This window comes from Hylobates moloch, unplaced genomic scaffold (assembly GCF_009828535.3).
Source record: "Hylobates moloch isolate HMO894 unplaced genomic scaffold, HMol_V3 SCAFFOLD_10, whole genome shotgun sequence".
Lineage (NCBI taxonomy): Eukaryota > Metazoa > Chordata > Mammalia > Primates > Hylobatidae > Hylobates > Hylobates moloch.
Window position 1 is genome coordinate 99,123,980 of NW_026652285.1, and position 26,400 is coordinate 99,150,379.

At 43.1% G+C, this 26,400-nt stretch overlaps 1 protein-coding gene across 14 annotated transcripts in view; it reads left to right on the forward strand.

Moving 5' to 3' along the window:
* The window catches only part of RALGPS1 (Ral GEF with PH domain and SH3 binding motif 1), a 298,720-nt gene that overhangs the window by 50,028 nt on the left and 222,292 nt on the right, over nt 1–26,400 (forward strand). For 12 of the 14 annotated variants that reach the window (XM_058444878.1, XM_032165158.2, XM_058444882.1 and 9 more), the window contains exon 4: nt 9,697–9,747. The exons of 1 other annotated variant lie outside the window; for it this stretch is intronic. In XM_058444878.1, the coding sequence (XP_058300861.1) occupies nt 9,697–9,747 (51 nt within the window). Of the gene's footprint in view, nt 1–9,696; nt 9,748–21,951; nt 23,333–26,400 lie in introns of those variants that run through there. One more of the 14 variants, XM_032165161.2, reaches the window with a different exon arrangement.

Below are 26,400 nucleotides of genomic sequence, written 5' to 3' on the forward strand. Positions count from 1 at the left end.
TATGTATTGCCTGAAAGAGTTCAATTCTTTTTTTTTTTTTTTTTTCTTTGAGACAGAGTCTTGCTCTGTCACCAGGCAGGAGTGCAGTGGCGGGATCTTGGCTCACTGAAACCTCCGCCTCCCAGGTTCAAGTAATTCTCCTGCCTCAGCCTCCTGAGTAGCTGGGATTATAGGCACACACCACCATGTCCAGCTAATTTTTGCATTTTTAGTAGAGACAGGGTTTCACCATGTTGGCCAGGATGGTCTCAATCTCCTGATCTCATGATCTGCTCGCCTCGGCCTCCCAAAGTACTGGGATTACAGGCAGGAGCCACCGCACCTGGCCAAGAGTTCAGTTCTTACAGCAACTCAATGAGGCATATCATTAGCTCCCAATTTTCTGATAAAGTAAGGATCCAAGAGATTAATTTTCTTACATGGATTGTATAGCCAGGTATTGGCAGAGCCAGGTCTGAAACTCTCATCTCCTAATTACCCATGTAATGCTAGGAAGTAATAATAAGAGCAACTCCTGTGTTTGAACACTGATTATGTCTAGGTCTTGTGCTAAATGTTTTACATGCTTTATCTAATTTACTTTTCATAACAGCCTTATAGATTAGGTATAATTATTATTCCCAATTTACTGATAAGCGAGTCAACCCTTAAGAAAGTTGTCTCTTCACACAGATAGTACATGGCACAGCTGGGATTTAAAACCAGGGCTGTCTGACACTGTAGACCAGTGATTTCCAATAGAAATACAATGTAAGCTACGTATGCAATTTAAAATTTTCTACTAATCGGCCGGGTGCAGTGGCTCATGCCTATAAATAATCCCAGCACTTTGGGAGGCTGAGGCGGGTGGATCACCTGAGGTCGGGAGTTCGAGACCAGTTTGATCAACGTGGAGAAACCAGGTCTCTACTAAAAATACAAAATTAACTGGACGTGGTGGCGCATGCCTGTAATCCCAGCTACTCAGGAGGCTGAGGCAGTAGCATCACTTGAACCCAGGAGGCGGAGGTTGCAGTGAGCCGAGATCACGCCATTGCACTCCAGCCTGGGCAAAAAGAGCGAAACTCCATCTCAAAAGAGAAAAAAAAATTTTTTCTAGTAACTACATTAAAAAAAGAGGTAAAGTTACTTGTAATAATGTTTTATTTAACCCTGTATATCTAAAATGTTATCATTTTAAAATATAAGCAACATAAAATTATTGAAATACTTTATATTCTTTTTCTTTACAAGCTAAGTCTTCAAAATCTGATGTGTGTGTGTGTAAGAGACAAGGTCTCACTATGTTGTCCAGGCTAGAGTGCAGTGGCTATTCACAGGTGCAGTTACACCGCAGTGCAGTGCCTTGAACTCCTGGACTCAAGCCCTTTTCCTGCCTCAGCCTCCTAAATAGCTCAGACTATAGGCTTGTGCCACTGTACCTGGCTCCAATGTGTATTTTACACTTTATAGTGCTAACAACATTTCAAATGCTCAGTAGCCACATGTGGGTAGTGGCTACCATATTGGACAGTGTAACACTAGAGTCTGCACTCTTAGCCACAAAGCTGTATTGCCTCTCCTTTAGAGGACATCATGGATCTTGCAGGCTGATGGCCTAGCTTCTATGTTCTATTTATGTATGTTTACTTGTACTCTTAAGAGTCATGTTTTTTAGCTTCATGAAAGAAGCAATAATGAGGCTTAAAAAATCCCTTTGTAGCTGTTTACCCTGTGGAATGGCAGAGAGTTAGACTGCGTCATAGAAAAACATTGCCTAACAGGACTCCTTGGTGAGACTCAGGGCCTGGTTTTCTAGCCTCAGCCGTAGGGTATTGCTTGGCTTGCTTCAGGCTGCCTTTCTGAGGCTGGGAAGACTGTAGGGAAGGATGGTGAATACTTTTTGAGAATACAGTGCTAAAACTGTGGCTGTCCCTGCTGGAGCTAGTGTGTCTTTAGCTTACATGTGAAACCAGGTCTCTGGAGTCTTTGGCCTCTGGGAAAGCACTGGAGTGCCTAGGTGTTAGATTTGAACCAGACCAACTGGCATTTTAGTTTCCTGTCTAGTGAAAGAAAAAACCCAGACATGAAAACCCACTGAAAGAATTATTTAAGTGATTCTGGGAAGATGGTGGTGGCAGTAGCATATTTTTAAATTATCTCTTAATCCGTATTCCCCCACTGCCCCACTGTGAACATTCAGAACAACTAGATAGCAAACCCTGAAATCCATGAACAAAATTGTAGTAAACCTAGGTGACAAGTTATCTTCATCACCCCCAAAATACAAGTGGTTGAATATATACCACCAGCATCCACAAGACCTTCAGGGTATCAGCATCTGTAGAGGAGAAAGCAGAATAAGCATTGGGGTATTTGATAGACTTGAGAATAAGAGAACCCCAAAGTTGTCAATAGGTATTTGCTAGAAAGTTCAGTGGGTCAGGGTGGGAATAGCAGCTGAAATTGGCAGGGATTTTGACTATTCAAATAATGGGTGAGTAGCAGGGATCTGTGGAATAGCCATTATGACCTCTCGAAACCAGGCAATTAAGGGGTCCCTTCTAGAATGATGCTGCATACCTAAGAAATTCAGTATGGAGTGGAGTCAAAATGATCAGAAAGGATTGAGATAGTTGTGGCAAAAGATGATCTAAGAGTGTGTGTGTGTGTGTGTGTGTGTGTGTGTGTGTGTGTGAGAAATCTCAAGAAATAGTGGCTATGGTGTTGAACACTACATGAAAGCAACCTAAAACAGAGCTGTGTGAAGTTAGAAGAGGTACTCTGAACCATATTGCCCTGTAAAAGCTCAGGAAAACTAATTTTGCATAAAAATAAGCAACAGGAAATTATTGCTGTCAAATCTCATTCAAAGTTATTATACAAAAAAAGAGACAAGAATCCCTATAGACAATGAAAGCATGCCACAAAACAGACAAAACCTGTAACTGTTTATTTTTAAATGAGCTAAGATATGTTAAGATCACACATGAAGATCATAAATCAGAAACACGAAAATCTCAGAAATGAGATGACAGAACTTAGGAAAGACTTAAAAATAAAAGAATTCTTTGGAAATGAAGATTGAACTAGTAGAACACAGGAACACATAAACATAACAGAAAATGCCTAAAGGAGGAAACTTTTTCACATGAAAATAAATGAAGAAAGAATAAGACTTTGGGGAAAAGTGACAAATATTCATGATAGCCAAAGAACATCCAACATACAGATAATAGGAATGCCTGAAAGCAGGGAACAAAAAGGCAAGGGAACTTCACAAATAATTAAAACTATAATTTAGGAAAATGTTCATGAAATAAAAAAAAAAAAAGATTCGAAACTGCATATTGAAAGAGCACACCATGAAGCCAAGAATGTCAACCCCAAATGGTCAATACTAAAGACATATTTTTTTTACAAACTACTGGCTTTTAAAGGAAAAAAAATCATTTGGACATTTAGGCAAAAACAGCAAATGACATATACAGGAAATGATTAGATTACCATCAGTCTTTTTTTGACAGAAACACGTTTTTGCCAAAAGGAAATGGAACTATATAATTAAGGAAAGAAAGAAAAAGTGAGCCAAAGAATTTATAATATATCCAGCAAAACTGACTTTAAAGTATAAAGGACACAAACAAACTGTTGTGAACTTCCAAGGCCTCAGAATCTTATTCCCCTGAGCCCTTCCTGAGGAATCTATGAGAGAATGAATCTTAGATAATGAACATAATTAGAGAACCATCACTATAAAGACAGAGAGCAGTAAACATGCAATTACTTGTGGAATTAAGACTGAATGAGGATTGAAGATAGAGGGTATAGTTTGTAATGAATGTATGCCCAGATGGTAGATATAGTATGACTATAGGATAAAGTAAATGAAAACTTAGGGGATTCTGGAATCCTAGTATACTGTGTTTCCTTGAGACCAAGATTTTCAAAATAGAAGAAAGGAGATACAGATATAATACAGAAGAGGTTAAGTAAGTTTTTAAAAATGCCCTGAATTTGAATTGGAAATATCAGTATGAATTCTGCATTGTGGTCTTGAAATAGCATTTCTTACTAAAAGAACCCATGGCTTCCAGAGAACTAGTTGATTCCAAACCTGGGAAAGGACATGTTCAAGATGAGCCTGGTACATCTTCCCAGTACCCAGTGAGGAAGCTGTGAAGGAATAGGAGGGTCCGTGGCAAAAGGACTCAAGAGCTAGCTAGAAGAAGCTCCCATTGCCCCATCATGGCACAATTTGAGCTTCAAAGGGATAACAATTGCAAATGATTGAAACTCATCAAGCAATGGGTCACCTTTCGATGATAATGGGGCAGTTTATAATCTTAAAAACTGGTAAATATGAGGAAAGAATCAAACATTTGTCCTGCCTTTTACTTTTGAACTAACTGCACTGGATAACCAAACAGTAGATGAGGGAAAGTGTCTATTAAATTAGTTCAGTTAAGAAAAGGAAAAGAAATGAAAGAATTGGAATATCATCATTTTGTAACCCCAGTGAATGAAAATATCTAAGCAGTGAACATCAATAGCCACTAACATTACAAAAGGAGAGCCATTGTGTGCCTCCTTATGAAGCAGTGTGCCACCACCTGCAGTCTTGCCAAAGGGATGCATTTGTGTCTGATGAAGTCCCTGGGTTCAGCTGCTGATTTGCAGACACACCAAGAATGGAAGAACACATTGACCTGCTCCGTAAGTGTGGAGAACTGTGTAGGTCAAATGGCTTGGATTCTTCAGCAGATGTATTACAAGGAATATAAAGGGATGGAGAGAATATTTGTAGATTAAAAGAGATTTAAAAAGTAGATATCGGCTGGTGCAGTGGCTCATGCCTGTAATCCCAACACTTTGGGAGGCTGAGGTGGGCGGATCACAAGGTCAGGAGTTTGAGACCAGCCTGGCCAATATGGTTAAACCCCGTCTCTACTAAAAATACAAAAATTAGCCGGGCATGGTGGCGCACACCTGTAGTCCCAGCTACTCAGGAGGCTGAGGCAGGAGAATTGCTTGAACCCGGGAGGTGGAGGTTGCAGTGAGCCGAGATTGCACCATTGCACTCCAACATGGGCAACAGAGCGAGACTCCATATCAAAACAAACAAACAAAAAGTACATATCAGGTTGAGCATGGTGGCTTACATCTGTAATCCCAGCACTTTGGGAGGTTGTGGTGGGAGGACTGTTTGAGGCCAGGAGTTAGAGATAAGCCTGGGCAACAGAGCTAGACTCCATCTCTACAAAAAATTAAAAAGTTAGCTGGGCATGGTGGCTTTATACCTGTAGTTGTAGCTTCTCAGGAGGCTGAGGCAGGAGGGATCACTTGAACCCAGAATTTTGAGGTTAGCTCACTAGGTATGATCACACTACTGCATTCAAGCCTGGACAACAGGTAAGACCCTCTCTCTAAAATAGGTAGGTAGGTAGGTAGATAGCACTTAACAAATTTTTAAAAAAGTGGACAGGACTACCCTGTGATGTATAGGTGTATATACTTGAGTGATTAAATTATTTAAAAAACTTGAAGAAAGTCAGGATAATGGTTACTTTTGGTGGGAGAGAGACTTGTGATTGGGACAAGTCACATTAAAGAACTTCTGGGGTGGCTCTTTTTATCGTTTTGATTGTGGCAAAATATACATAATATAAAATTTACTATCTTAACATTTTTCAGTGTACAATTCAGCAGTGTTAAGTACATTCACAGTGTTATGTAACCAATCTCCAGAACTGCTTTCATCTTGCAAAATGGAAACTCTGTATCCATTAAACAACTCCCCATTCCGCCCCTCCCAACCCCCAGCAACCACTATTCTACTTTCTGACTCCATGATTTTGACTCTTCTAGTTACCTCATGTAAGTGGAGTCATATAGTATTTGTCTTTGTGACTTTTTTGTAGATTTGACTTTTTGTTTTGTTTTGAAACAGAATCTCACTCCCAGGCTGGAGTGCAGTGGTGTGATTTCGGCTCACTGCAACCTCCTCCTCCTGGGTTCAAGCAATTCTCTTGCCTCAGCCTCCTGAGTAGCTGGGATTACAGGCATGCACCACCACACCTGGCTAATTTTTGTATGTTATATTAGAGACAGTGTTTCATCACATTGGCCAGGCTGGTCTCGAACTCCTGACCTCAAGTCATCCGCCAGCCTCAGCCTCCCAAAGTGCTGAGATTACAGGCGTGAACCACTGCGCCCAGCCTAGTTTGACATTTTTTAAAAATAAAAAGTTAAAAAAGCTTTAAATAAGTTACTGCTTGATTAATTTTCAAAAGGAACAGAACAGTTCCTAGGCCCATCCCCTGACACTTTTCTAAAATTGCCAGACATGGGCTTTCTGTGGTTCTGTGAGTCAAAGCAGGAATAGATCTTTGGAGCTGATTACTCTTTGTTCTGTGAGCCGTCTTGGCCATGCCTTGGTGGAGTGGGGTAAAGCCAACGGCATTTTTGTTTGTGTATTTGGGGTCTGGAAGACCCTTACACTAAGGTTGAGGCTGGGAAGAGAGGATTTAGTCGGCCACTGTTAGAGAGGAGAAATACTACATTTAACATATGCAAAAAAACTTTTTTTTTTCCTTTTGGCTAACCAAGTAGCATTTCCCTTAAAAGCCTGGGTTTTTAGAGGGCCCTGGACTAGGAGGAAGGAGGAGATGGGAGAAGGGACTAGGTAGGCTTAAGGAAGCCATTGCCAGGTGACTAGCTTGACTGAACATCTTATGTTAATGCTTTCTTTCTCAAAATAAGGATAGGCCATTAAGAGACTTATGAGTGTTCTCGCTCAGCCCCACTACTGGCCGGATTTGCTGCTTGGAAACGAGAATGGGAGGCTCCTTGTCTCATGTTTCTTAGAAAATGCCTTTTCTCTCCAGGAAACCAAGGTACCTCTCCTGAGGGAGGGACAGGGCACTGAGATGGTCCCGAGAGCTGGCTATGAAGTGTGACGGGACCTGACCTCACCTCTTACCACACCCCCATACCCACACTTCCCACCCCCCTTTTTGATAAAACTGAGTGGCCTTGAGTGTTCAAACTTCCGGGGAAGGATTAGTCATCAGCAACCTCTTTAACATATGTTTGGCTTTTTAGTAAAATGGCATGAAATCGATAATCTGATGATCTTTGTAAGTATCTTGTATCAAAATATCCTCGCTCTAGGCACTGTATCTTTTTTGGTCAGAATTGAAAGGATAGAAATAGGAGATATTCTTCTGAAACCTCATTATGTGTTTCGGACTAGCTAGTCTAAGTCTGGTGACCTTTGTTGTTGTTTGTTTTGAATAAAACACCTGAACACATTTTCTGACTTATGGTCTGAGTAGAGAGCAGAATATTTGAAATTTGGACCATCCAAAAAATGTGAAATGTAAGGTCACTGCTTTAATAAATCATCTGGAAATTCAGTAGCAAACCCTAGAACTGGTGGCAGGATGGAAAGGAAGTTTTCTCATTTTCACATTAGCAGACTTTTGGTTCTTTTCCTAAATGACATTGCAAACATCCTGCCGGTTCTCCCGGATAGGGTGTTAACTTGAACTGCAGGGGAGATTTCCAAGGTCCTCTGAGCTTTCAGTTCAAATCTCCTGTCTTTACAAGGCCTTTCTGTTCCCCAGGATGGCAGACTTAATCCAAATATGAGAAACACTTGGCTAACAATCTTGATGGATCTGGCAGAAGAAATGCCAGTCTGTTTGCACTGCTCAGGACATAGCTCTGAGCCATGTAGCTGTAGGCGAAACATAGACCTATAGGCCTTCAGGGCTTATGGCCACTCAACACCCAGATTATGAGGGCCAGATACATTATACTGATGTCAAGAGTCTCCTTGACATCAAGAGGTGTTGGGTGGAACCTGGAGGCAGAAGAGCTCAGATTCCGCTCCAGTGCTTCCTTATTCCTGGTCCTCTCTCCCACCTCTCAGCCAGGCTGGTGGCAGCATTTCACCCGTTTCCATGAGGAACACTAGCTCCTGGGAGAGGAAAAAGAGGTTCTCCACTGAAGCCAGCCGCATGTTTTCCTCTCCACTCTGCCTGAGGATGGTCTGCTTTGGCCTGTATCCCGTGCTTCTCAGGAACCCAGTGACCTTGAACCACCTTTGAGTGTATTGCCATTTTTCTCCAATATATTCTTAATACAAGGGTTTTTACTGGCGCACTGGATTTTAAACATGTTCTTTAGAGCAACCTCAGTGCATGGATATTCAACCAAATTAATAGTCCCTTATTTGTTAGCTTATGTATTGGTCAGGAACCGTAAGTTCACGTGCCAGTACATGAGCCCATCTGTGTGGCTTCCGTTTTGACACACACACATACACACCCTCACACTCACATTCTCTCACACACACATACTCACACTTTGATACACATGCACACACGTACACCCTCACACACACACTTATACACTTACACTCACACTGTCACACACACCATATACTCACACACACACACTCAGATACACAAACATAAACACTCTCTTATGTATTTATTGAGCATCTGTCAGGTGCCAGGAACACTACCTCTTGTCTTGAATTTTCACCGAGACCCTGTAAAATAGGGATTATTGTCATAATTTTCTAGATGTGGTACCTGACTGAGAGAGATTGTGTGTCAAAGAGAACATTGCCATTAAGTGACAGTGTCCAGACACACACCCAAGCTCTGTAGACTCCAGAGCCCATTTGTTCCCTGTATCATGTCATCCTGGATGGCCTGTGTTCAATGGACAGAGTGTCTTCTCACATTAAAGGCATCCAAAGGTCTTCAGCTCTCCTCTCCCTGGTGTGTCACAGAGGCATCTCTTAACTGACATCTGGCATCCCATGTGACATGGAGGTAGGTGGATCATGTGAAGGTAGTTCAGTTCATGCCTTGGTCTGAAAAATGGTCAGGATGATGCTTCCTCTTACTGTCACCAGATGAGGTTCTTATGATGAGCGCAGCCTTTTAACCCGATGTGTGTCTTCTCTATTGATGACATTGCTGCCTCTTAAGCCGGCTGTGGTGAAGGACTAGTTTTTTCCATTTCCAATAATTTGAGGACAGATACTTAAAATGTATATAATGGAAATGTCATGGTCATGTAAAAAATTGCTATGCAAGTTCCAAATGCTTGCTCTCAGCTTCTGTACTTCTCTCATTGTGGGCTGGTGGAATAAACAGTTTGTGGTCCCATGATGGTCTGTGGGTGCATCTTGAATAGCACTCTACCATATAATTTAGGGGCAGTATCAATGACTTCAGAAGAAAAATATAATTTCTATAAGCCACAACTTTAAAATGAACTTAATTTATAGTAATAGTGTTTCTGTTTAGCATTCTAATTTAAAATATTGTTTCTACAGCTTTAAAAAATTACAAAAGTAGTTCATGCTTGAAATACAAATTCAATTAGTATGAAAATTTCCAAATAAAACTGTTCCCTTTTCTCCCATGCCCACCCTCCAAACAACTTCTTCAATTCCTAAGTTGAAAGTTCATCTCACATTCAAGAAAGAAGGGTGTGGATCAGGATTTATGAAGAGAGGGAAGGGATGGGAGAGGCATTTCAGAAATGTATCCAATTTTTTACTGTATTCGGTCTTGTTTTTTATCTCAAAGGGGAACATATAACTTTTATGAATATATATGACTCTGTATAAAGTAACATGACAGTTATCTTTGATGTACAGTATTTTCTAAAATTAATTCTCTTTTGTTGCAGAGCCAGATTACATTAATGGATATACCTGTGTTTAAAGCTATCCAGCCGGAGGTCTGTACTTTGTCTTTCTCCTCTTCTATTAATGCTGTGGGTGGGCAGCGAGGATTTAGTCAGCCACTGTTAGAGTGACTCCATTTCTCAGTTTCTCTCTTGAAGGCTCTATAAATGCATGTTATCGATTTAAACCCCATTCTATTCTTGATGGTGCTCATGTTTTTGAGCCCGTTATTTGGATTTTCCAGAGAATGTCTCCTGTCTGGCTTACTCTGGCAGGGCTGGGAGCAGTTGGTACCCACAGGACTCTATGCCTGAGAGTCAGGTCTTAACACCCTCATTCCTTTTCCCAGGCTCCTCCTGCTGAAAATGTTTACTTTCAAGAAGTGATGTGAGGGAACATTTTTCTAGAAAGTTCTCCTTTTGTTGATCCCAAATTCTGGTGGTTGCCTTGTTTCTATTTTTGAAACCAGTTGCCATAGCAAACATGTACATATTTACATTGAAAGCATATATTGGTCAGGTGTGGTGGCTCACACCTGTAATCCCAGCACTTTGGGAGGCCTAGGTGGGAGGATCACTTGAGATCAGGGGTTTGAGACCAGCCTGAGCAAAATAGTGAGTGTCAAAAAAAAAAAGCATATATATATTTTTAGAAACAGCATATTCAGTAAAGGGTAAAAAGTTGATTTTGGTCTTAAAAAAATTCCTGGAAATGTTTGGCAATTGATAACAAGGTTTTGGTTATTTTACCCAGGGTGTGTGTATGTGTGTGTGCGTGTGAGATCAGGTAAACAAAAATCCATTTCAAAGTAGCTGAATAGGGAGGCTGAGGCAAGAGAATTGCTTGAACCCGGGAGGTGAAGGTTGCAGTGAGCCATGATCGTGCCATTGCACTCCAGCCTGGGCAAAAGAACGAGACTCTGTCTAAAAAAAAAAAAAAAAAAGTAGCTGAATAGGCTGAAGAGGAATTTATTACAAGGATAAAGGGTCACTTTACAGAATTCATGGGGTGAGTTCAGGCACCCAGAGAGCCACCAGGACACAGGCAGTCACTACTTCCTGCTCCACTTTTACCTCTCCTTCTCCTGCTTTCTTGTCTGATTTGACCTGATTTGGCCTTTCCAAAGGGCCCACGTTTACATGATCTTTAAGTCACCGCCCCAGACTGGGACCAGCAGATTTCAGTCCAGGCCAGCATAGTCATATGTCCAATGCTGGTCCAGTCACCTAAGGCCAAGAGTATGTGGTCAACATGGGCAAACACTGAGGGACCCAGCCTTGTGAGTGAGGTTCAGACCTCAGAGGAGAGGAGTGTGGTTGGGGAGGTAGATCAAAAAGTACTGCAACTAGGGTGTGAATTCCAGAATACTCTTAACTTAATGCCTTTCTTCTTACAGAACTGTGACTGTTAAGACTTTGACAAAGAGCATATCTTAACACAAAGTCATAGTGTTCAAGCCTTCCAAGAGCTGGCACCTAGTCTACTAAAAATTAGGAGGAAACTAGTACCACTAGCATTGTTCAGCATTTATGTGAAGACGTGGCAGTTATTTGTATTATTGTATTATTGTGTGTGTGTGTGTGTGCTTGTGTCTGTGTGTTGTGTTCATTAGGGTTGGGGAACAGAGCTTTGTTTGCTTTTTTTGAATTGGCTGACTTCCATTCTTTTTCTGTTTTGTTCTAGTGTGGTATGATCCATTCTTTCTAATCAAAAACAACATCAAATCACTGCCTCTTGGAGCCTTTTGGTAGAATAGGTGTGTGATGGTTGCCTTAGTTCTCAGCTGAAGCTATTTCTGATTACGTTCTCTGCTTAGCTCTGATCTGGAGCAGTTTAGACATTTAGGGCTTTATTCTTCATCCGAGCATCAAGGAGGGCAGCCCACCTGCCGTGAGCCCTGAACCTGCATGTGCCCAGGAGACTGGGATCATTGCCAGGCTGCTAGAAGGAGGGAAGCGGGTGGGGGTTTCTTCCTCTTCAGAGGCATAGCCAAGGCCAGACCAAGACTTTTCCCCAGGGTGCCGCAGTTTGGAAGGTACCTCATCAACACATATCTTAGTTCAAGTTGTGACAAGATGTTAGAGTGGAGATGTTTTGTTTTCAAGACTGTAGTTTGTAGCAGTGGTTCTTAATCGTGGCTGCACATCAGAATCACCTGGACAGTCTTGGAAACATGGGGGTACGCAGAGCCCCCTCCCCACACTCCCCCACAGACCATTGAATCTGAACTTGAATCTCTTGATGGGGGTCTGAAACCTAATCAGCCCTATTTTGTAAAAGTTTCCCAGGTAATTCTGAGGCAGAGTGAGGATTCAGAACTAGTTGCTTTGAGGTATCTGGAGAAACCCCAGACTTGAACATTTTGGATCTATAACGTGTTAGCTAAAAATGGAAGAGTTTGTTCCTCATTGTCAAAACTGTGGTCAAAGGAAGCACCCTGGGAGCTGCCCCAGCTTTTTTGCTGATGTTGTTAGCAGACTGAAAACTGAAAATTTTCTTCTTGGGGATGCCTGCCATGTTGTGGCCGGACCACCCCAGAGTTGGAAGGGCATGAATAAAGTACAGTTGTAAGGATGCAGAGGCCAGCATCTGAGAGCAAGATGGGTGCTGTGAGTGACCTAGGCTCCCAGGAGATCAGGAAACTTGTAGACTAGTGCTTTTCAACCCTGGCTGTGCATCAGAATCCACTTGGGAATTCTTTAAAAAAATTACAAATGCCTAGGCTTCAGCCTTAGAGATTCCAAATGCTTAGGTTTAGAGTGTGACTCAGGAATCTGCTTTTGACTGGGCACCCTAGTGGGTTCCCAGTTGGATGAGAACCAGGGATGTAGTGATTGTAAGACCGATAGCAATTTGCTTTGTGAAATCCTAATTTTCTTTTTCTTTTTCTTTTTTTTTTTTTTTGAGACGGAGTCTCGCTTTGTCACCCAGGCTGGAGTGCAGTGGCACGATCTCGGCTCACTGCAAGCTCCGCTTCCCGGATTCACACCGTTCTCCTGCCTCAGCCTCCTGAGTAGCTGGGACTACAGGCGCCTGCCACTACGCCCGGCTAATTTTTTGTATTTTTAGTAAAGACGGTTTCACCGCGTTAGCCAGGATGATCTCGATCTCCTGACCTCGTGATCCACCCGCCTTGGCCTCCCAAAGTGCTGGGATTACAGGCGTGAGCCACCGCGCCCAGCTGAAATCCTAATTTTCTAAAGATTTTTTCTTGCCTAGTTACTAAGATTACCCTTAATTCAGCCCACAGAGATAAGAAGAAGAATATTAACCATGGACCCTGTAGCCAGGACTTGAACCAGGCCTGTCTGAGCCCTGACCGTAGAGCTCAAGCTCTCAGCCCCTGTTGCATGTGGGTGTAGCCTGACTCCTGCACTGCACAGTGGGCTCTTACCTCTTTTGATGTGGAAACAGCCATCTTACCAGGCTTCCATTGTGTAAGCAATATAGTTTATGAGCCTTTCCTAGGCTGTTCAGATCCTTCACAACTGGAGAATTGATCCTGGCTGGGTTTAGATATGGTGATTTGGACCTCTGGGGTTGTCCTGGAAGGCATCAGCCACTTCCTAGCTGGTCATTTTTCCACCCTGGCTCAGATTTCTGCTTTCTCATCATGCTGTTTGCCAACTCTGTGCTTATTAATGAGGAGCTGGGGGTATTTAGCCTGAAAAAAAGAAGATACCTGAGGGCCATGATTCTTGTCCTTGGAGATCTGAAAGGCTTTGAGCAAGCTATGAGGAGTTATGGTGAGACCTGGATACTTTTGGATAGTATTCGGGATGGTCCTGGAAGAAGAATGTTCCAGGTAGTTGGATTAGCATGCACAGAGGATGTGGTCAAGGACACTTGCTTTGATGGAGGAGTAGGGGAGATTTGAACATAAAGGCTTCTAAAGCCCTCCCCGCCATGGGGGTCCTTGAGTTTCTGGTGCTTGTCTGGAGGGCAGCTCCCAGTGATGGAGTGGTGGGCAACACCCTTGCCCATGCAGACCCTTGCCTCTGTGTCCTTGCTTGGCTTCCTAGCCCTCTGATGTAAGCCCTAAATGCCCAGTGGCTCACTGTGCACAGGGTTGAAAAGGGGTGGGTGCTGATGTGGACTGTTGCTGGGTAGCCTGGGCTGTTTACATTTTCCTGAGCATTTACTGTGTGCAGGCTCTAGGCTAGGCTCCTTAGATGTAGGGTCTCATTTAATCCTCATCACAATCTTATGATGTACCTGCTGTTATTGTCTTTGTTTTATATGTGAGGAAGCTAAAGCTCAGACATGTTAAGTATTGTAACTTAGTCCATGATTACTGTATTAGTCCTCTGTTGCTATGTAACAAATTACTCCCACATTTAGCAGCTTAAAATAATAAGCATTTATCTCTCACAGTCTCTGTGAGTGAAGAATCCAAGAGTGGCTTAGCTGGGTGATCCTGGCTCAAGGTCACTCAGGAGGTTGTAGTCAAGATGTTGGCTGGGACTGTAGTCATCTGAAGGCTTGACTTGGGATGGAAGGTCTGCTTCCAAGGTGGCTCATGCACAATGCCTGGCTGTTGGCAGGAATCCTCTGTTCCTTGCCATGTGGAACTGTTCATAGAGCCACTGAGTGTCCTCATGGCATGGCAGTTGACTTCTCCTAGAATGAGTGACCCAAGAGAACAAGACAGGAGCCAACAAGGACTTTTGTGACCTGGCTCAGAAGTCACATACTGTCATTTGCACAGTATCCTATTAATATGACACATCAGCCCTCTTCACCAAGGGGAGCACTATACAAGAGCTGGACACCAGCAAGTAGGAAGTGGAGGACCCCTTGGAGACTGCCTACCACAGGCCTCAGGTCCGGAGGTCAAATACAGGTAGTCTAACTCTGGAACTTTCACAATTCTGCTTCTGCCAGTGCCCCAGCTATGTGACCTTAGGTAAGTTACGTCACCTCTCTGAGTTTTGGTTTCCTCATTCATAGAGTGGGAATAGTAAGAGTACCTCCCTCATAGGGTTATTTGGAGAATGAAATGAGATAATGCATATAGAGTACTTAGCACAGAGGCTAGAACCTAGTAAAACAACATCAACCATTTTTGAATGTGTAGTGCATACCAGGCATTGTGTTGAGAGGTTAAAGACTTTATTCAGAGTTTACTGCTATTATTACTGTTGTCGTTGTTGTGGCTGTGACTGTGGTTGTCACCCACCAGTGTCCCTTTGTGTCAGTCTCTGGCTTGCCCTAGGATACATGCCTTCCTGCCTCAGCCCACTGCCCTGCTGTCCTCCTATCTTCCTGCCTCTCAGTTCCCCTTCCTTCTTATTCTTTTAAAATATTTCTTCTTCTTCTTTTTTTTTTTTTTTTTGAGATGGAGTTTTGCTTTTGTCACCCAGGCTGGAGTGCAGTGGCGTGATCACAGCTCACTGCAACCTCTGCCTCCAGGGTTCAAACAGTTGTCCTGCCTCAGCCTCCCAAGTAGCTGGGATTATAGGTGCCTGCTACCACGCCTGGCTAATTTTTGTAGTTTTAGTAGAGATGGGGTTTTACCATGTTGGCCAGGCAGGTCTCGAACTCCTGACCTCAGGCGATCTGCCCGCCTTGGCCTCCCAAAGTGCTGGGATTACAGGTGTGAGCCACTATGCCCAGCCCTGTTCTTTTTAAACATTTCTTATTGTTAACGATTTCGAATAGATATGTGTATGCACATACTGGGTTTATATAGGAAGAGTGGTAAAATGAACCTTTGTATACCTGTTACCTAGATCCAACAATTGCCATATTTGCTTCATTTACCTCTTTTTTTCTTTTATTTATTCCTGGAAATCTTTGAAAGCAAATGCCTAACATCTTATTATTTCCCTCCTTCAAACTTCAGATGTATAGCTCTTTAGAAAGTTATTTTCTACCATAATCACAATAGCATTATCACACCTGACAAAATTAGCCATAATTCTTTAGGATCAAATTGGGGGAATTTCAAATTTCCCCAATTGTCTCAAAAACAAACAAAACCCACTAATAGCCGTGACAATTCCAGGGCCTGCACATTGCATTTGGTTGGTTGTAATGTTTCTCAAATTCCTTTTGATTCTAGTGTAGTCCATCCTCCCTCTCCTCCCTCATGCGCTTAACTTCTTGAAAGGTTAGTTGCACTGTGTAATATTCTAAATTGTGAATATTCTGCTGCTTCTTGGTGGTTTAACTTGTTCACTTGTCGCCTATTTTCTTTCAACTAGAAGTTAACCCAAGAGGCTTGATTGGATTTTGGGTCAGTCTTTTTGGGAAGAATGTGTCCTGGGTGGTGCTGGGTACTTTCTATCACATATCACATTAGGAGACATCCAGTTGTTTTGCTCTGTGTCATGTGAAGATTTATTGATGGGTTCAGGTGGTGACTGTTTTATTCCTTCATTGTGAAGTTCCCCATCTACCTTTTACCTAATTATTTCATCTGTCAATGATCTTTGCCTGAATTGAGTATTTTATTGGGCCTAGCAAAATGGTGACTTTTCTCTCCTTTTTTTTTTTCTTTTTCAGAGACAGAGTCTTGCTCTGTCACCTAGGCTCTAATGCAGTGGTGTGGTCATAGCTCACTGCAGCCTCAAACTCGTGGGCTCAAGCCATCCTCTGCCTCAGCCTTCTGAGAATCTAGGACTACAGACATGTGCCACCATGCTTGGCTAATTTTTAAAATTTGAAGAGACATGATATCACTGTGTTGCCTAGGCTGGTCTTGGACTCCTGGCCTCAAGCAGTTATCCTGCCTCAGCCTCCCCAGTAGCTGAGATTACAGGCATGAGCTGCCACGCCTGACTCTTATAGCTGAAATTCTTAAGAAGAATTTTTCCTCATCAGCTAGGGCTACTTGTACATACTTAATTCTTTCCTTTTAATTATCAATTTTCAAAGTAAGCAGTTGGTACCCTACTTACCTTTAATGGTGACTTGTGGGTGTGTAACCGCTTTGTTTTGTTTTTGGTGAGCAGTCTCTCTCCTCCGTCATAATGAACTTGTGGATGTTTATTATACATCCTGTGTGTTTCAGTCAGTTGTAGTCACCATTCTTTTTGGTATACAAATTGTCCTGTCTTTCGCCAGTAGGATCCCTTTTATGTTGGCTCCTGTATCTTTTTAATGTGATCCCATTCATTTTTGATCACTTCCCTGCTTTTTGGCCCAACAAGATCCCCAGGGTTATGTTGTATATTTTCTGCTGCAGACCTGGAATTAGGCATTCCTTCAGGGGGTTTGTTTTAATGGGGAATAATTTAGAAACCATAATCTGGGTGAAGACTGCTTAGTATTACTGGGTTGCCATTGCTTTTAGGCCTTTGCCATGGACAGAGCTAGTAAACAGTTATTTTTTAAAAGGAAAAAATCATGAGTTCATAGTTAGGGTAGATGACATTATTTCTCCATAATTCTTCCTTCCCTCCTTACTCCTTGTCATACCTTCACTGTGGGTGGTGTATATCTCCCCACCCTATTGACTTTGGGCTTGGCCCTGTGACTTGGTTTTGCCCATGGAATGTGGGCAGCATGGCAGTGTGCAGATCTGAGCTGAGCTGCTGAGAGGCGTGGCAAGCTTCGGCCAGCTGTCTTGGAACTTCCCTTCCCCATGATGTACCGCTGTTGCTTCTTTATCTTCAGTCCCCAAATGAGGACATTACAGTTGACCTGAACCGACCTGAAGTCTAGATTCCACACTGAGACAAGCCAAAGCCAACCTGGCAGAGCTGGGCTGAGCTGCATCATCTACAGACCTATGAGCATGAAATAAATGTTGCTGTTGTAAGCATCTGAGATTTGAGGATTGTTCGTTATACTACATTATCTTGTAAAAATTTGACTAACATAATACTGATCTTTCCAATTCAAATCTAACATTATAGAGTTGTTACTTAATTCCCTTGATATTTATATATTTTATTTTACAATGACAATGTTGGTTCCTAGCAACATTACTTACTTTTTTAATTATCCCATCATATATATGTAAAATAATTTTAAAATAATAATACCAATATTACTACTAAGCAGTAGACTCCTGGTCAAATTTTAACATTTTCTTGCAGTTAGTTCTTTTACTTCTTGTCTTCTCTCTTTCCTACTACTTATATATCCAAGTAGGCCTCTCCCCTGGACTTTTCCCTTAAAGGTCTTTGGAAGCACCAGGACAGAAAAGGAGGGTTATGCTAATTTGGTTCTAGAGGGTCTGCATACTGAGATACCCTGTTGTAATCCCAGTACCTGGAACACAGTACATAATAAATATTTGTTGAATGAGTGGAGGGTGAATGGATGCCTGAATGATAGGGGAAGTGCCATAGCAGAACATTATCTGGCTATGTTTAGGCACACTGCCAAGCGAGGGGGTGTGCCAGCCAAAGGAGCGATATTACCAGGGTGTCTGTTTTGTGGTATAACCACTTCCCGCAAAGCAAGGGTATTTCCTGATGAGCTCAGCCTTTTGAAGATTCACATTTCCAAATGCAGTTGATAACTGAGGTGGAGCTGTGGCTTTTCATGACTTCTGCTGGTTTCTGCAAGGGGGACCACAAAGAACATCATTTCAGGGCTTAGAGGAAGCCAGGCAGACGGTGAGTTAAGGATTGGCAGAGAGTAAGGAAAATGGAAGTTACAAATACGGAACCATAACTGCCCTGTCCCCTGGTGACTCTTAACGAGTGACCAAGTTTATCAAAAATTGGTGTATTAATGCAGATACAGCTTTGTAGCATAATATCTCACAGCTGTGTTGAACTTACAAGTTGTGGCCTAGAACCCCATTGCCACTGTGGTGGATTGGGTTGCAGGGTGGATTCCCGGTTGCCAGGGCTCGGGGCAAGGGCTGCATTGTAAAGGAGGTCTGTCTGAAGGTCCTGGTGGCAGCAGCCTTCTAAAAGGGTATTTTTTCAAGGTGGTGTTTTGTCTCTACCAGAGCTCCTTAACAAATCTGTCTGTCAGTATGCCCAGTTCCCAGCCTATGGAGTTGAAGGCGCAGCAGTGTCTCAGAGGCTGGTCTAAATGTCAGAACTGTTTTTGTCATTAGTTTTAACATGTAGCAGCATCAAGGGGAACTGCTGTTCTGAGAATGTGCTGAAAATGGGCACAGCCTGTGCTTTATTCAGCCCAGGGTTCTGTCAGAGCCGAGCTGCTGGGTCTGTTAAAGCCACACAGCTTGAAGAGCATGAACTTTGATCTGATGAAGCTGAGATTGAGTTCTAGCCTCACCCCTCTAGCTTGGAAGCTTAGGACAAGTCCTGTATTTTCTTTATGCCTTGATTTTCTCATGTGTAAAGTTGGCGGGGGGTGGAAATCATAGCTTTTACCTTACAGTGGGCATGTAGGAACTTAGTACGGTGCCTGTACAAAGCAAGTTCCTAGTCACGCGTGGCTATCATTTCACCAATGTATAGTTTGAATAGGCACTGTGGGTTATAGATGCGAGATTGTTGCTCAGAATATTCAGTGATGCCTGTGCAGGAGCCAGTGCCCCAGAGGAGGTGATACCTGTGTAGCAGAGTGTTTAAGAGCATGGTACCTGGGATCCTTCAGACCTAGGTTCACCTCCTGGTGCCCTGGATAGCTGGGAGGCTGAGGTCTAGAACAAGACATACACCATGGTGCCCTAGGGGCCCTGCAGACATCATGTGGGGAACTCAGTCTTGGGGTTGCGACATTATCACTAGGCCTTGAAGGCTGAAAGAGATCATCTCTTATTGGTGATTTGGGGAGTTGGGGTGCAGTTGGAATTTCAGGCAGAATGAATAACCTTTGAAAAGACGGGTGATATGCTTAGCAAAATTTAATACTACTTTTAGTGCCTGGTGTTCTTGAGAGAAGAAAAGGAGAACCTGCTCTTCCCTCAGTTCTGTGCTCTGCCAGGGCATCATTGCCCTGGTGCATGCCAAAGGCTTACCAGAAGTCAGTGTTTCATTCCCTTGCCGACTGGCAGCTGGGGCATGGGTGTACAGTGGGCCTCAGTGTGATGGAAACGAACTGCAGTGGGTACCAATTTCAGTGAGGTGGAAAGCTTTCCTAAGTGCTCATGTTTTTTCCAGTCTTCTCACTGCCCCTGCCAACATTGTTCCACCCCCACTGTCAGATTTCCCAGTAGTCGGCCCTGCCTTCACTCATTTACTCATTCATCAGTCTATTGTGCTAAATGCTGGAGAGACGATGAAGGGGACCTCGGCACAATCCAACCTGAGTCAGGCAGATATGTAAATAAATAGTAAACAAGAAGTATTCAGGGGTTGGGGGGCTAGCGTATCAAGGAGAGAGTGAGGGTGGGGATGGGCAGAAGGCAAGGAGCATGTCCCACAGAAGGGATGTTTGAATAAGGAGGCCAGGAGAACGGGGTGGCCAAGAACATTGCAAAAGCAGACAGATTCAGTTGCATGTGGGTATTTGGAGAACAGTGAGAAGTCTGTCATGACGGGAGAAGTGTATCTAGGTCTCTCCTGCAAGACCAGGACCAAAATCCAGAGGATGAGTGGCCAGGAAATACAAGGACCAATGGTGAGGTCAGCAGCAAAGGAGGTGGCAAGAAAGGAAAAGCCTCAAGCCTGGCGGGGGCGAGAGATTCAGAGGCCTTGCACTGAAACCGGGACATACAAGGCCTGGCATTTTTGAGGAGCATGGACATGTGTCAAGAGAGCCAGGTTGGGCCAGGCAGTTTGAGTTGGGCAGGAGAGGGCAGTGAGGCTTGGAAGGGAGGCTTAGACTTGCCTAACTAAGGAGTTTGAGCTTTATCTTGTTAGCCCTGGGCATTCAGGAGATTTAAAAAAACAAAAAATGGAGACAAAGTCTTGCTATGTTGCCCAGGCTAAAGTGCAATGGCACGATCATAGCTCACTGCAGCCTCAAACTCCTGGGCTGAAGCAATCCTCCCACCTTAGCCTCCCAAGTAGCTGGGACTACAGGTGTATGCCACCATACCCAGCCTTCTGAAGGATTTTAAAAGGGGAGCACCATGGACAAATTTGTATTTTAAGACGTTCATTTCAACTGAGACAGAACCCACTGTAGTCAGGGAGACTAGTTAGGAGGATTTTGCAGCAGTCTGCATGAGGCAAGGTGGTCACACTGGAGAGAAGGGCAGGGCTGGATGTTATACTGGTTGTGAGGCTGCTGCGAGGGCCAAGATGAGAGGAAGCAGGCTGTAGTTGTGCCTGGAGAAAAGTGGCCTGTCCACTTAGGGAGCAGAAGGAAGGATGCAGAGAAAGTGGCCTTAGAGGTAGGAGGAGGCCTAGTTAAGTCAAGCAGGGTGGTCAGCAATGTTTTGCCTGTAGGGAGGGAGGCCAGAAGGGCCAGAGACAGCTGATGGCCTGAAAAAAGGCTGAAGGACTCAGGAGGCCAAGATGGGAGGACCACTTGAGCCTAGGAGTTTGAGGCCAGCCTGGGCAACATAGCGAGACCCCATCTTATCATCATCATCATCATCATCATCATCATCATCATCATCATCATCATTATCATCATCATCATCATCGTCATCATTGCTGAAGGACCAAAAGTCAAGAAGAGAGCAAAGCACAGATTTGGTTAGGGGAAGGGGAGGGAAGCCAGGAAATAATGGAGGGAGGAGGATTTCAGAGTTCAGGGTCTTTGAGGTGGGGTGGCTCTGGTGACTGTGCTTGAAGGTGTGATGGCGGTGCTTTTGTGGAGCACAGAAGAGGTTGAGGCATGGGGGCACCCGGAAGTGAGAAGTTTAGTGAAGTGTGTGGAGATGACAATAGGAGAAGGGGAGGAGGGGAAGACTCGAGCCAGAGCTACAGGCAAGGGAGCATCATGGTGGGAGAGCAGACAGCAGCATGGAGGGGAAGCAGAGGTGTCAGGACCCGGCTTGGGCCTCCCAGAAGACAAGCTGTGGGCCTGGACTGTGGGCCTTGGAGGTGAGGAGCCAGAACATCCCCAGTATCTATTCCTGGGTTTGAGGCATAGACCAGGTGCTCAATGTTAGTGAAAGGCAGGCCAGGGGTGGTCTGGATGGGCCTGCTGGTCCTCTCCCTCTTCCTTATTGTCTGTGGCCCTGGAGGGAACCTGCTAAGTTCCTCCTAAGTGTGTTTTAGGGAAAAGGCAGTTCTGGTTAGAATGAGGAAGTGGAAGCAGCATTAACAGAAGTGTTTTGGGACAAAGGAGGCATTCTGCAGATAAAAGACATATTCCTCTGGGACACTTACTCTAGAGGGATTCGATTTCACCCTCCCTGCATCAGGCTGGAGCTTGAGACCTTGAGCTTGACTTGACCAGCATCTGTTGGGTCCTTTTCTGGTTTACAGAAAGGCTGGCCTGTCGGAATGGAAGACTCCCTGCAGAAGCCCACAGTTTCCTCCAGGCCACATGACACGTTGCAGTTCAGGAAAACACTGCCTGTGGGTCCAGGAACCTGACCCTCTGGCCTTTTGTCTGGATGCCGTTTGCCTGCTCTGAAGAAGCAGGCATTCCAGAAAGCCGAGGTCAATGTTGGACGTCGGACAAACCCTGTGTGTCTTTGCTGCTCCTTGGAATCAGTGTTTGGCCCTCGGAGAGGGAATAATGTGGCCAGCAGGCAGTCATTTGTAAAGTGGAGATTGGTTTCGCTGACATCCTTAAAACCCCTCTCTCAGGTCACATGCTGGGCAATTTTCTCAGACCATTTCTCTCTGCTACACCAGCCTAGTCTAATCCACTGCCACCCCTCCTCTGAATGATGGCAGCAGCCTTTTCACGTGTCCTCACATTGAGTTCCATCCCCCAGCCTCCTCTTTGGAACCAGAGACATCTTTCTAAAGCCAAAGTCTGACCATGTCCCTGCCCTGCTTAGAGCCCTCTGTGGCTCCCCACTGCTCCTAGGATGCAGATCCGCCTTCATGCAGCCTCCCAGGCTCTGTGAAATAGGCCAGCAGTAGACTTCCTGACTCTCTCCTGCTCCAGTTCACCACTTTGTGTGCACACCACAGCCTCCCTGGTGTTCACTCCTGTCTCAGCACCTCCGCACAGGTTGTGCCCTCTGCCTGGAATGCTCTGCTCTGCCTCCAGGAGATGATGAGCAGTCAGAGCTCTGAGATAGTGCTTCTCCTTCTCATGCTCCCTCTCATAGCCGCCTCATACTTCTTATGTATGGCACTTTTCACCCCTGTACTGAAATATTATGACTTTTAAAAGTTTGAGTTCAAAGTCTGTCTCCCTCCTGGTTTGTGAACTCCAGGAATGCAGAGATCATGCCAGTACTCTTCATCCCTGACTCCTGTGACCTAATGCAGTGCCTGATGTTGTTTGTTATTTGTCGAATACATTTAGGATGTAGCAATAGTAATAATATTAAAATCCCTTGAATCCTTTCCACTTCTATGCTATCTGCCTCTCTTTGTTCAAAAAACTGGATTAGGCAGTAGGGGCAGTCTTGGTGTCCACAAGTTGGGGCCAAGGCATAGAAAGCATGGCTCCCAGCATAAGACTCATTAGAGCTGTTGTTACTTCACACCCAGAGGCTAAACAGCTGTCTAATTTGTTACTGCTCTGAGTTCACATTTGTTATTTGCACATTTTCTAGGAATTGGTTTGTTTTAACAGTTTCTTGTCACAATGGAAACAGAGTAGAAAAGGAATTCCCCCCAACTCCATTCATTTCATGGTGGAGATAAGAGTAAGGGCTGGAGTTCCTCTCTGAGCCACAGGATAAGACCTGCCTGAAGGGTGGGGAGAGGCTACTGGGGCAGGAGTCTGAACTGGCTGCACACACAGGCCAGCAGCACATTTGATCCAACACTTTGCAACTTCGAGACTCATTTTTTTTTTTTCCTTCTTGAGCATGGATATGACATTAGTATTGGTTAGAAACCAAATTTCCTTTTAAGTGAATTAATAACACAAAACAGAGCCTTTGGTGAACAGCTGTTTTCATCCATGGGGACTTGGCGCCTGTTTGGGATTTTTGTCTGCAAGGAAAAGAGGGTTTGTTTGAACTTTTGTCATAGGAACAACTGCATGATCCCAGGAAGTTTGGGGTAGTGAGAGGATCATAAGTTTTGGAGACAGGAAGGTCTGCATTTGAAACTTGGCTCTGCTACTCTGTAGCTGTGTGATCATAGGCAAGTTCCCTCATCTTTCTGTGTGTCTGTAAAGTGGAAATGATACCCATCTCATAGTGTTATGATGGTTAAGAAGATTGTGTAAGAGGGGGCCTAGAATGGGCCTCGCACATGGCAGAAACTCACAAATTGTTTCTTAATTTTTGAGAGAAGTCAGGGATGTAATAAGGAGAAAAGCAATAGGCAGCCCTAATAAGTCAAGCTGAGAAGGGCTCTGGGCTCAGCAGTATGTAAAGCTTCCCAAGGGTAGGACCTCATCTGTCATTGCTATGTCCCTTATGGCAAGCAGTGAGTAAGCAGTGTCTGGTACATGACAGGATCAATGCTTGTCAGTACTTGTTTGATGAATGACAAGTGTGTAGAAAAGCATTTCCACCTGTATGGCTTAAAGCTTAAGAGCTTGGGCTCTGGAGAGAGAAGGACCTGGATTTCTATCTCTGTAACCATGGTCAAGTCACTTAGCCTCTCTAAGTCTCAGTTTCTGTATCAATAAAATGGAAATTATAATATGACCTCAAAAGAATTGGACATGAGGACAGCATGAGATTATTTTCAGTGTTATTGAGGTATAATTTACGTATGATAAACTATGCATACTAAAGTCAACAGTTTGATATGTATGTATCTGTAAAACTGTCACCATCTCAGTATAATGAACATACCCATCACCCCAAAAGTTTTTTAATACCTCTTTGCAATCCCTTCCTCTTCTTCCACTCCTCCCACTTTTCTTGAAATTAGGTAGTGTACGTCCTTAAAGTTTGTTATTCTGTTTCAAAATTGTTCTGACTATTCTAATCCTTGGCATTTCAATATGCATTTTAGGATCAACTTGTTAAGTTTCACCAAAGAAGTCTGCTGGGATTTTGATTGTGATTGTGTTGAATCTGTAGATCCATTTGGGGAGAATTGACATTTTAATGATATTGCATCACCTGAACTATGAAACACAATGTAACTCCAGGTATTAAGGACTCATAACACAGTATATCACCTCATGTATGTAGGTCTTCTCTAATTTAGTTTAGTAATGTTGTATAGTTTGCATTGTATAGGCCTTATACATCTTTTGCCAAATATATGTAGGATTTTCTACACAGATGATGATGCCTCTGTGAATAATGACAGTCTTGTTTCTTTCTGAACTGGATGCTATTGTTTCTTTTTCTTGCCTTGTTGCATGGGCTACAGCCTCTAGTACAGTGTTGGGTAGAAGTGGTGTGTGCAGATATTCTTGGCGTGGTCCTGATCTTAGAAGAAAAGTGGTCTTTACTCATTAAGGATGATGTTTGCTGTTAGCAGTAGGTTTTTTCATAGAGATCTTTTTATCAGATTGAGGAAATTTCCTTGTATTCCTAATTTACTAAGAGTTTAATCTGGAATGGGTATTTGAGTTTTATCAAATGCTTTTCCTGCATCTATTGACATAATCATATGGTTTTTCTTTTTCAGTCTGTTACTGTAGAGAATTACATTGATTGATTTTTGACTATTAAACCAACCTTGTATTGCTGTGGTAAACCCCACTTGGTTATGATGAATTAATTATCTTTTTTGTATATTGTTGGATTTGATTTGTTAAAATTTTGTTTAGAATTTCTGCATCTGTGTTCATAATGGGGAATGTTGATCCATATTTTTATTTTCCTGTAAAGTTTTTGTCTGGTTTTGGTATCAGCATAATGCTGCCTTCACAAAATCAGTTGAGAAGTATTCCTTCCTTTTCAATTTTCAAGAAGAGTTTGTATAGAATTAGTATGAGTCTTTCTTAAATATTTGGTAGATATCACCAGTAGAGCCACCTAGGTCTGGAGTTTTCTTTGTGGAAAGTTTTTTTTTTTTTCTTTTGAATAGAGTTTATTTTTAAGAACAGTTTTAGATTTCTAGCAAAATTGAGCAGAAAGTACAGAGTGTACTTTCTGTATCTCCTGACCCCATACATGCACAGCCTCCCCCACTATCAGCATCCTCCCCCAGAGTGGATTTGTTAAAATTGATGACCCTACACTGATACAGCATCATCGCCCAAAGTCCATAGTTTTCATTAGAGTTAATTCGTGGTGTTGTGCATTCTATCAGTTTTGACAAATATATAATCACATGCATCTGCCATTATAGTGTCGTACAGAATAGTTTTACTATTCTAAAATTCTCTGTGCCCCGCCTATTCATCTCTTCCTCTCTCTTAACCCCCTGGCACCACTGGTCTTTTCATTATCTCCATAGTTTTACCTTTTCCAGAATGTCTTATAGTTAGAATCATATAGTATGTAGCCTTTTCAGATTGGCTTCTTTGATTTAGTAATAAGCATTTATGTTTTCTTCATGTCTTTTCATGGCTTGATAGCTCATTTCTTTTTAGTGCTGAATAATAATTTATTGTTTGCATATACCACAGTTTATCCATTCACCTACTGAGAGATATCTTGATTGCTTCAAAGTTTCGGCAATTATGAATAAAGGTTCTGTAAAGATTCATATGCAGATTTCTGTGTGAACGCAAATTTTCAACCCATTTGGGTAAATACCAGTGAGAGTGATTGCTAGATCATTATGGGAAGCTTTTAAACCACAAATTTAATTTCTCTAACTATTCAGGTTATCTGTTTCTTTTTTAGTGAGTTTTGGTTGTGTTTTTCATTGAGCCTGTGCATTTTA